The sequence below is a fragment of the Entelurus aequoreus genome, linkage group LG22 (assembly GCF_033978785.1).
Source record: "Entelurus aequoreus isolate RoL-2023_Sb linkage group LG22, RoL_Eaeq_v1.1, whole genome shotgun sequence".
In the NCBI taxonomy this organism is placed as follows: Eukaryota; Metazoa; Chordata; class Actinopteri; order Syngnathiformes; family Syngnathidae; genus Entelurus; species Entelurus aequoreus.
In genome coordinates this window covers 44,349,761-44,361,197 of record NC_084752.1, presented here as the reverse complement: position 1 = coordinate 44,361,197, position 11,437 = coordinate 44,349,761, and the positions used below count along the sequence as shown (strand labels likewise).

Here is an 11,437-nt window from a genome sequence, read left to right as displayed (position 1 = left end):
TGGAGGGGGTTGGCGGGCCGGGGGGGTGGGGTAGGTTGCTATTAGCGTATTTCAGTCATCATACAAGTTTATCATCTGATAAATGGACATTGTAACAGTGTAGGTCTGACTTGGTAGGACATGTACAGTGAACATAGTGAGCTCAGAAAGCATTAGAACAAGTATATACATTTAATTATTTACAATCCAGAAAAGGGTGGAGTGCCATCTCCGGGTTGGGGAGGAGACCCTGCCCCAAGTGGAGGAGTTCAAGTACCTCGGAGTCTTGTTCACGAGTGAGGGAAGAGTGGTAGGTGAGATCGACAGGCGGATCGGTGCGGCGTCTTCAGTAGTGCGGACGCTGTGTCGATCTGTTGTGGTGAAGAAGGAGCTGAGCCGGAAAGCAACGCTCTCAATTTACCGCCCGATCTACGTTCCCATCCTCACCTATGGTCACGAGCTTTGGGTTGTGACCGAAAGGACAAGATCACGAGTATAAGAGGCCGGGTTATTATATAGACTAGGGTCAGTGCAAGTTGTTTTACTCCGTCCTCCACCCTGAGCCAGCCCACTTTGGAGAAGTGGGTAGGAGTGAGGTGTGATCTGGGGTGGAGGTCTTGAAGTAACCTGATTAGCTTGTTCTGGGAAGTGGTGTCCTCACAGGAAACTTGAGTCTCACCCTAACTATCTTCTTCCTCTTTTATTATAAGACCTTTGTTAGATTGGAATCTGGTTTGACGTGGTTAGTGGAGCTCCCCCTGGTGTTGTGGTTATGGCGGTCATTTACGTTCTGGAAGTAGTTTGACATGTACTTCGGTATCAGGGAGGTGTAGCAAATTGTATAGACTAGGCTCAGTGCAAGTTGTTTAACTCTGTCCTCCACCCTGAGCCAGAAGTGGGTAGGAGTGAGGTGTGATCTGGGGTGGAGGTCTAGAAGTAACCTGACTAGCTTGTTCTGGATGTTAGAAGTCTTGATTTGAGGGTTTTGGAGGTGCATGCGTAATCGAAAAAAGGGTTGAATGAGGGTTCCCGCTAGAGCAGTGGTTCTTAACCTTGTTGGAGGTACCGAACCCCACCAGTTTCATATGCGCATTCACCGAACCCTTCTTTAGTAAAAATTTAAAAAATAATTTCAAATTCAAGACAAAGTTATATGTTTTTGTAACACTTTAGTATGGGGAACATATTCTAAGTAACAAAGACTTAATTTAGAGTTATTTTGTTAGGGTTAGGGTTAGAGTGTTCGGGCCAGGGTTGGAGGGTTAGGGTTATACTAAGGCCATGCCGAATAAGGCATTAATAAGTACTTAATAATGACTAGTTAAGAGCCAATATGTTACTAATTTGCATGTTAATAAGCAACTAATTAATGGTGAATATGTTCCCCATACTAAAGTGTTACCATGTTTTTTTACTGGTGCACAAAATGAACCGTGCATGAACATCACCTTGTTCAAACAACAAAACCAACACCTGCAAATCAGTCGGACTTCTGCTGTTGCCGTATCCGTAATACGCCGATAGGGAGAAGTTTTTATTTACACGAAGAGTTGGGTGTGTTTTGACCTCCGCCGAACCCCTGAGCCCGACTCACCGAACCCCTAGGGTTCCATCGAACCCAGGTTAAGAACCACTGCGCTAGAGTCTTCATGGTGCTTTTGTTGACCAGAGAGGAGATTCTGTAGAAAAATCTTGTTCGTTGGTTGACCTTTTTGATTGCCATTTTATCACAGGAAAGATTAGCCTCTAGAATGGAACCTAGGTAGGTGACCTCATCTTTCCTGGTGATAACAATGTCACCCACTTTTATAGTGAAGTCACTGACTTTCTTAAGGTTGATAATTCTGTAAATTATATGCATATGTTATAATGTAAATTCTTATGTTTGGAAAACCACGCAATTTTTGTCTGATATTCTAAAAAATATATATATTTGATTGTTAAGGTGTAGCCAATGCTGAGTGCGCCAGCACAAACCTTAAAGCAGATAAACAAGCAGGCAGCTCCCTCTAGTGGATAAACAACATGACCTGTTTCTAAATATATATTAATGTTAGCTTTTTGACTTCCACCAAATATGAATGTGATTCCAAATCGACATGTCTCTACCACTTTAATAATATGTAGTTATTTTAGAGGTCTGTCAGTATTTAGACAATACATTATTTTTATTGTGATAATTTATTACTAATCTACACCATCACATTGTAAACTGTCCAAATACACGGCTGTCTCCCAGCTAATTGTTGTTGCATAGCCAACGTCACAGTGAAGCCTGTAAGATCCCACCACAACATCCGGGGCCTTACTAGCATTAGCTTATAGTGGTGATCGACATATCTTTTTTTTTTTTTAAAGCAGGGTAACGATGGAAGTGAGAGAAGGAGAAGAAGCAGATGATATTCATTGAATTAAATAAATGAATCATTAAAAACATGACCAACCTGTAGCTGACTAGCACTGCTAATCTGCACCATACTGAAGCAAAATTAGTCGATAACGCCAGCAAAAGACATTTAAAAAATAAAAATAAAAACATCTAAATGACATTTATCCAGGAGAAAATGGAGAAGCTGCTGATGGTGTGTTTGACAGACGTCTGTATTTCATACAACTTCTATAGATGTTAGTAGTACATTCCATTGCAGTGATTCACTAGTGGTATGGCAAAATAAATGCTTAAATAGGTCAGTAATGCTTTATTTCACCTATATTCAAACTGTGTAATGTTACAGTGGCCACAAATATTTAATATACTTGCTAAATAAAACCTCTGCCTTGTTTTTAATGAATACTTCGAACCACTACGCTACTTTATTTTAATGTTGGTCACTATGGTGGTACTTGGGGAGCAACGTTTTTTTCTGTGGTGGTACTTAGTGAAAAAGTTTGAGAACCAGTTTTTTTTATATTGTTTTGTTTTCAATATTATCTAAAATTGTGTATTATATTGGGACTCGGCGGGGCGGTTGCTGGTTGTTCCATCTCCATCGTTGGGGTCCCTGCGGGTGGGGTGGGTGGTTCCTGTGGCCCTGTGCTGGGTGGTCCTGTGGCGGCCGGCTTGGGTGGGGTGGCTGTGGGCTGGCCTCGCCGCGCTCTCCGGGGGTGGGGGTGGGCTCGTGGGGGCCCTGTTGCCGGTGGGGCGGGGGCGGTCTTCCCGTCCGGTTGCGGGGGGTCTCCGGGCCCCTCGGGCGGGGCGTCCCGCCTTTCTGTCCGTGTGGGGTGTGGTCTCTCGCTGGCTTGGGGTCTGGCTTCCCCCTGTTTTTCTCGTGCCTTGTCCTCTGTCGGGTGCGTCTGTCTGCGGCCTGCTGCTGGCCCTTGTGGGCGGCACGGTGGGCCGGGCTCTGGGGTTCCTGTCGCTGTCCGGCTTGGCTGCGTGGGGGCGGTGGCCCCTGGTTCCCTGGGCACCACACCTACTGTTTGTGGGATGGGTTCTCGGGGAGGCTGGGGCCGTACTCTGGCTCCCGCACACACTGGGAGTCAAATGTATTGTACATGCAAATTCACATATACTCACACACATACATACAGACATACATAGGTACCTACGCTCCCACATACATATACAAATAAATACAGTACATGTTTACACACTCAAAGTTTGTACATCCACACGCACATTCATTATACAAACATACTGTATACACATACTGTACATATACATTCACTGTAAAAACATACATATACACATACTGTACATATACATTCACTGTACAAACACACACATACACATACTACACATACATTCACTGTACAAACACACACATACATATACTGTACATATACATTCACTGTACAAACACACATTTACACATACTGTACATATACATTCACTGTTCAAACACACATACTGTATACACATACTGTACATATACATTCGCTGTACACACATATACACATACTGTACATATACATTCACTGTACAAGCACACATGTACAGGTACATATGCACACATATACTCATGCACATAATCACGTTTCATCAAACATATATTAACGTTGTTGCCCTAGGGTAAACTGGGTATGACACATGGCACACTGACAAAGCTTAACCTATTGTTACTATAACAATCTACAAGGTTAAGGTTGCTTCTCTTTCTTCCCCTCCATTTTTCTGCATTCTTTCGTATCTCAAGTTATCATTACGTATATGTATTGTTGCATTTGAACAATTGTATTGTTGATAATAAAGGTAAAGTACTGGTATTGTTTAATAGCACTATTTCTATTGGTATTCATATTGCTCCATTTTTAGTGTAATAATGCTCATTGTCATTTCTGTATTTTTTTTTAATTATTTTTTTTTAAATTTTCGCTAACTGCTTATTTGCTATTACTTTTACCATCATATTTGTACATGTCGTATTTGCTGATGTTGCTCTGTTGTTGTTGTTGTTGTTGTTGTTGTTGTGTTTGCTGTTGTTGTTTTTGTCTCTCTGTCTAATCCCCCTCTTGTCCCCACAATTCCCCCCTGTCTTCCTTTTTCTCTCTTTCTATCCCCTTCTGCTCCGGCCCGGCTGCACCAAATGATAATATAAATACATTTAATAAAGTCAAAATACAAGTAAGGCAACAAGAGAAGTATCCTACACTTCTCTTTTGTAAAGTAAATCTGAACAGCCGATATGGGCATCTACATCTGCTATATGATTTGCCCGAGAAGCTGGGCAGGACATTAAAAAAAATATATAAAAAAATTGTGTATTATTTTCAAAAGGCAGGGAAAAGTTGCTGTTTTTGTGTGCGTGTGTGTGTGTGGGTGTGTGTGTGTGGGTGTGTGTGGGTGTGTCCAAAAAGCACAAAAAGGAAAATATACAGAATAATTTATTATCACACCAAATATACGCTATGATTGTTTTTCTTTAAATGTTATTAGCTATAAGTTTAACATTCGTCAGCAGATGTTTTCCTTTGGTAAACGCTGAATTTAAGCATTTAAAAAAAAAGATTTGAACATCCAAATATTTCAAAATGTACCCATGACTGAATCAAATCATACCAAAGCAGCTCTTTCAAAAGAGGCAATCATATAACATTTAAACTGTAAATATAAACCAATGGCATTTCGGACCTGTAAAAATAGATTTTCTTTTTGCAAAATAGACCTTTTAACCACTCTAACATGTTACAGAAAACAATGTGAGATGATGTGAAACATTCCTAAACGACAACAAAAAAGAGGAAGTCCTGAAAACAGCTTGAAGCCTCTTTCTAAAAACGTGCAAAGCATAATCACGCCCCAATCACCCTTAATTTGTCTAGTAAACTCTTGCCATAAATACATTCTTACACTAATTAAATAGGCTGCATGGGAACATGTGGAGGAAACATCATTTCACCCAAAAAAGGTTTTAAATCTAAGGAACCGACTGGAAAAAATAAACGTTGAACACAAACTGACACCGTTTTGTGAACTTCAAGGGGAACTTAATTTTTTTTTAGGAATTTTCACCTATCCCCATTTTTTTAAGAGACAAGAAGACAAAATGTTTTTTTTTGCATTTTAAGTTCTAACATCTAAAAATCGGCTCGTTCTTGGTGGCCAGCATTGCAGCTAATGGGAGCGATCAATTCTAACTCTAAATAAATCGTCAACAATACTTTGTTATATTTCGTATAATAACCAAGCTGTAGTGACATTGTTATCGTAAGAGCGAACACTGAGGAACTCTTTCTAGCGTGGTATGTTATTAGCCGTTAAAGTTAGTTACGGAAAGAGATAAGCTTGCTACTACTCCAGCACCCGAATCGCGTTTGAATTTGTAATACCGTATTTCCTTGATTAGCCGCAGGGGCGCTAATTCATTTAAAACCTCCTGTCACTCCTGCGCTTACCAGAAGCCTGCGGGATGGCCAAGCATGCGCTAATTATTTTAAAACCTCTTCTCACTCCGGCGCTTACCTTATCATGAAAAGCACATTTAATAATAAAAACGTTATTATTGTCTTACCTTTAGGTATAAATGAGTCCATGCCAGCTCCTTTTAAAGAAAAGCATCGATATATAAGTCTTCCTTATCTTTCTTCAGTTTTAAAAGTCTCTCTCTCTCGATGGAGATCTTCCTTTTAAGTATTACCTCCTGCTTCGATTGAAAGTCCAGTTTAGAAAACTGTTTTATTTTAGATATGTAATCCTCCATGGTAAAAGTCCAAGCAAACAATGGCTGTGCACTCTTGCTGCCGGTTGTCTTCTTCTGCAGTACCAGCAGTCGCAAGAAGGATCACTAGCGCCCTCTACCACCAGGAGGCGGGAGTCATTTCATGACTCATATTTGACCCGGCGGAAGTGCCAAGCATGCGCTAATTATTTTGCGAAACGAGTTTGACCCGGCTGTAATTCGAGGCATGCGAATACCATATTCCCGGCGCCAATTCAAGGAAATACGGTAAATCCCTGACGTAAAAACATGAACAATCATATTACACTATCTGAAAAGTTTGGTCCACCTCGCCGGGGACGTTTCCGGTTGATTTTGGGTAAGCACTCCATTATTTCGGCAAAGCTTAGCTCAAAGTTCTAGATTTGCAGTGTGACCATGTCGCACCGACCTCACTCTCTGGGCTTCCGTCTGCGCCAACGTTTCACCCTTCCTTTGCGCTGGCTTCTATAAGCAGCAGTTCATCCTCAGTATATTCAGCTTCAAAAAATATGGTTGTGAATCCTCATGTGTCCAAAAATAGTCGTCTTCGATGTTTATTACTAAGTCTGCCATGATTTAAATTTTCCTGAGGGAACTATCTTGGGAGGAATCAATAAAGTACTATCTATCTATCTATCTATTAGAACACACTTGCATTTGTATCCGGAAGTAGGAACACATGTTTGTTGCCGGAAGTCGGAAGTGCGCCGCTATGGAAACGTAAATAAATGCGCTGGGGAAGGAAGTCCTGGTATTGACTAAAATGACCAAATATGGTAAACATTGTACATATTACATATTGTTATGAAGGTGTCTGTTACTACATTATATATATACTTGCAGTGTGTATATTGTACTTATTACATATTGTTATGAAGGTGTCTGTTACTTAGGGGTGTGACGGTACTCCAAAATTTCGGTTCGGTACGTACCTCGGTTTAGAGGTCACGGTTAAGTTCATTTTCGGGATACAGTAAGAAAACAACAAAATATAAATTTTTTGGTTATTTATTTACCAAATGTGTAAACAATGGCTTTATCCTTTTAACATTGGGAACACTATAATAATTCTGCCCACGTTAATCAACATTAAACTGCCTCAAGTTGTTGCTCAGATTAAATACAATGACAAAACTTTTCTTCTACATATAAAAAGTGCAACATTAAACAGTTTCAAGTCAACTCATCATGCTTAATTTATTACAGCATTTGGGAAGCCTGTAGTTGATTTTTATTATGTAAATGTTATATTTTTATCAACATGTGATAGCAGGGACCCTGCCATTCAAAACTAGGCTGCTGCATTACTAATGATTCATGTAACTATAGCTGAAAAAATAGTACAATAGCAATAGGAGAGACTATTCATCCCTGAACACCATGGAGTTCATGTAGGCTTAATGACGCACTTACATTATTATATCAACTATCAGAGACAGAAACTCTTCATTTAACATAATGTCATTTTTTGCTGCTTCAACACAGCTCAATCAACACAGAAAAAGGTCAAGTGAAATAACAGACAGACAGGGCTTTGCTGTCCGTAACGCACACACCGCAAAATGAGCTAACGTTACGCTAAGAGCTAATTAGCCTTCACCTCAAGCCAGGACTGCGAGCGAGCTGAGCTGCCTCTTATATTTCTAGAAGGTCAACGGGCTCATAGTGATGTTACTAGTAGTTGACTGGGAAGTGTTTATCATCATTTGGGGAGAGCCCGCTGCCTGATGATTACCTGCTAAACGCTAAGCACTGACTACATGCGCTCTAAATACGCTCTGCTGATTGGCTGTTACCGCTCTGTTTGTAACCAATCAGATGGTTGTGTGGGCGGGACAATGCTGGGTGCTGTGTAGAGGACTGACAGAGGCAGAAGGAAGCGGAGGCGGCTACTTAATATGTTCGTGTGGAAACTCGTTCGGTACACCACCGGACCGAAACCCCCGTATCGAAACGGTTCAATACAAATACACGTACCGTTACACCACTACTGTTACTACATTATATATATATACTTGCAGTGTGTATATTGTACATATTGTTATGAAGGTGTGTTTTACTACATTATATATATATATATATATATATATATATATATATATATATATATATATATATATATATATATATATATATATATATATATATATATATATATATATACTTGCAGTGTGTAAGAGGCTTTGAAGGCTACAACAATGACTCACATTAGCCGCATGTTGAAAGCGTTTTTTATCATTTTTAAAATCCGCCCCCCAAAAAAGGCATGTGTTCTTGTCTCTCATAATGATTGTGAACAGATAGGCAAAATTCCCCCCCCCCCCCCCCCAAAAAAAGTGCAGTTCCCCTTTAAGCAGCTGCTAATGCTAATGCGCTCCAGGAGCCCCTGCTGAGAAAGGCTGTAAATAAACCAGACTGGTGTCTTTGGTTGTGGACATGTTCCAAATGCACATACAGGTGATTGCCTTAGCTTTTGTAAAAATCTAATAAAACAACTCCAAATACAGTCCGAACTGGACGTACAAAATGTCTTTTACCAGTAGTGCCGGATAAAAAGTCCTAAAGGGTTGGACTGAATTACTCTTCCATAGGAATGTAAGACAAGATGGAGTGCTCTTGTGCAAGGGCTGCCAGTTCCTTCAGGAACTCGGTGAAGAGGACGGTGGCAAAAACGTCGGTCCGCTCCGGGGAGATGGACTTGGGCTTTGCTGGTGGAGAGCTCGTTAGGATCCTGGCGCCTCTCGCTACGCTCGTGTCTGCGGGGGACAAGCACGTTAGCTTGCAATGACCAAAACAATACAACATTTGGAAGAGCTGCATGAAAAATCTTGAAGAAGATAATAATGTTAGTTTGTCCATTATACTTGTATCCTAATATAACTTTTTCCTTATTGTGACGGGTTAAATCATTGCACTTGATATAAGCTTGCAGTATTTAGCAACACATGGCTCTAAACAGCTAATTGACTGTATTTATCAGAGGTGTAACGGTACGTGTATTTGTACTGAACCATTTCGGTACGGGGGTTCCGGTTCGGTTCGGAGGTGTACCGAAGGAGTTTCCACACGGACATATTAAGTAGCGTAACGCACGTTGTGTAAACAATGCACACCGAGGCACAACACACGGCATGCTAGCAGCTAACGGGCTAGGATAGACTGACCATACGTCCTCTTTTCACCGGACATGTCCTCTTTTGCGGAGCTGTCAGGGCGGAGTTTCTTAAATGCCTCAAATGTCCGGCATTTTGAGTTAGGGTTGCGTGTATTTTCAATGTACGTTCAGGGTTAAGAAGGGGTTAAAAACAAAACAAATTGTGTGAGGGAGGGGCAGAGAGAGAGAGAGAGAGTTATGATAAACGCGCATGCGTCGCCAGGCTCTGCTTTTTATCCATAGATTTATCACATTTAATTTTTTATTATCTATAGCAGGGGTGTCAAAAGTGTGCCCCGGAGGCCATTTGCGGCCCACAGCTAATGTTTTAAAGACCCACGGCACATTCTAAAAATACTATTCAAATAAACAAAAACATACACTACCGTTCAAAAGTTTGGGGTCACATTGAAATGTCCTTATTTTTGAAGGAAAAGCACTGTACTTTTCAATGAAGATAACTTTAAACTAGTCTTAACTTGAAAGAAATACACTCTATACATTGCTAATGTGCTAAATGACTATTCTAGCTGCAAATGTCTGGTTTTTGGTGCAATATCTACATAGGTGTATAGAGGCCCATTTCCAGCAACTATCACTCCAGTGTTCTAATGGTACAATGTGTTTGCTCATTAGCTCAGAAGGCTAATTGATGATTAGAAAACCCTTGTGCAATCATGTTCACACATCTGAAAACACTTTAGCTCGTTACAGAAGCTACAAAACTGACCTTCCTTTGAGCAGATTGAGTTTCTGGAGCATCACATTTGTGGGCTCAATTAAACACTCAAAATGGCAAGAAAAAGAGAACTTTCATCTGAAACTCGACAGTCTATTCTTGTTCTTAGAAATGAAGGCTATTCCACAAAATTGTTTGGGTGACCCCAAACTTTTGAACGGTAGTGTAACAAAAGTGAAATAAAAAAGCTTAAAGGTTAAATGTAATTTAGAAAAAGTTGCAATGTTGACTATTAAAACAAAGCTGTTTTTTTTTTTTTCAAACTGTCATTGCTCAAAACATAATATTGAATCAAAATCAATGTTATTATGAATTATTGACCTATCCAAGGTTCGGATTACTTCACATCCAATATTCCAGTAAGAAAAATATTTTTGGTGGAAGATTTTGCAAATTAGTACCGAAAATGAACCTACCCGTGACCTCTAAACCGAGGTACGTACCGAACCGAAATTTTTGTGCACCGTTACACCCCTAATATTTATTAAATCAGAGTTACCTTTTATAAAACCAATTGGCCATCTTTTGAAAGCCTCTGACGTCTGAAATGAATTTATTTCAAAATGAATAACATCTAAAAGATTTTTCATTTGTAAGGTTGAATTATTTTTCATGCAACAGTGTGTTGTCACTAGGGCTGCAACTAACGATTCATTTTATAATCGATTAATCTGTCGATTATTACTTCGATTAATAATCGGATAAAAGAGACAAACTACATTTCTATCCTATCCAGTATTTTGTTGAAAAAAAACCCAGCATACTGGCAGCATACTTATTTTGATTATTGTTTCTCAGCTGTTTATAAATAAAGGTTTATTTAAAAAAAAACAAAAAAAATAACCTATGCGCATAGCATAGATCCAACGAATCGATGACTAAATTAATCGGCAACTATTTTAATAATCGATTTTAATCGATTTAATCGACTAGTTGTTGCAGCCCTAGTTGTCACCTTTTATCAAGATTCACGTTTCATTTGGTTTTGTTTTTTTCAGTCTTTAATGGAAAAAAAGTTGAGTTTATGAAAATGTGTGAAAAGGTACAGTACAGGCCAAAAGTTTGGCTCTGATTACTGCTTTGCACACTCTTGGCATTCTCTGGATGAGCTTCAAGCACACCTGTGAAGTGAAAACCATTTCAGGTGACTACCTCTTGAAGCTCATGGAGAGAATGCCAAGAGTGTGCAAAGCAGTAATCAGAGCAAAGGGTGGCTATTTTGAAGAAACTAGAAATTAAAACTTGTTTTCGGTTATTTCACCTTTTTTTGTTAAGTACATAACTCCACATGTGTTCATTCATAGTTTTGATGTGACAATCTACAATGTAAATACCATATTTTTCGGAGTATAAGTCGCTCCGGAGTATAAGTCGCACCGGCCGAAAATGCATAATAAAGAAGGAAAAAAACATATAAGTCGCACT

General features: G+C 39.7%; 1 protein-coding gene across 1 annotated transcript in view; it reads right to left on the bottom strand.

Annotated features, from left to right (window-relative positions):
• Window positions 1-8,444: 8,444 nt before the first annotated feature.
• LOC133639810 (FHF complex subunit HOOK-interacting protein 1A-like) overlaps window positions 8,445-11,437 on the bottom strand; it is an 84,379-nt gene continuing 81,386 nt past the window's right edge. Inside the window, exon 13 of the mRNA XM_062033427.1 lies at window positions 8,445-8,875. Within this exon, the coding sequence (XP_061889411.1) occupies window positions 8,697-8,875 (179 nt within the window). The 3' untranslated portion in view covers window positions 8,445-8,696. The remainder of the gene's footprint in view (window positions 8,876-11,437) is intronic.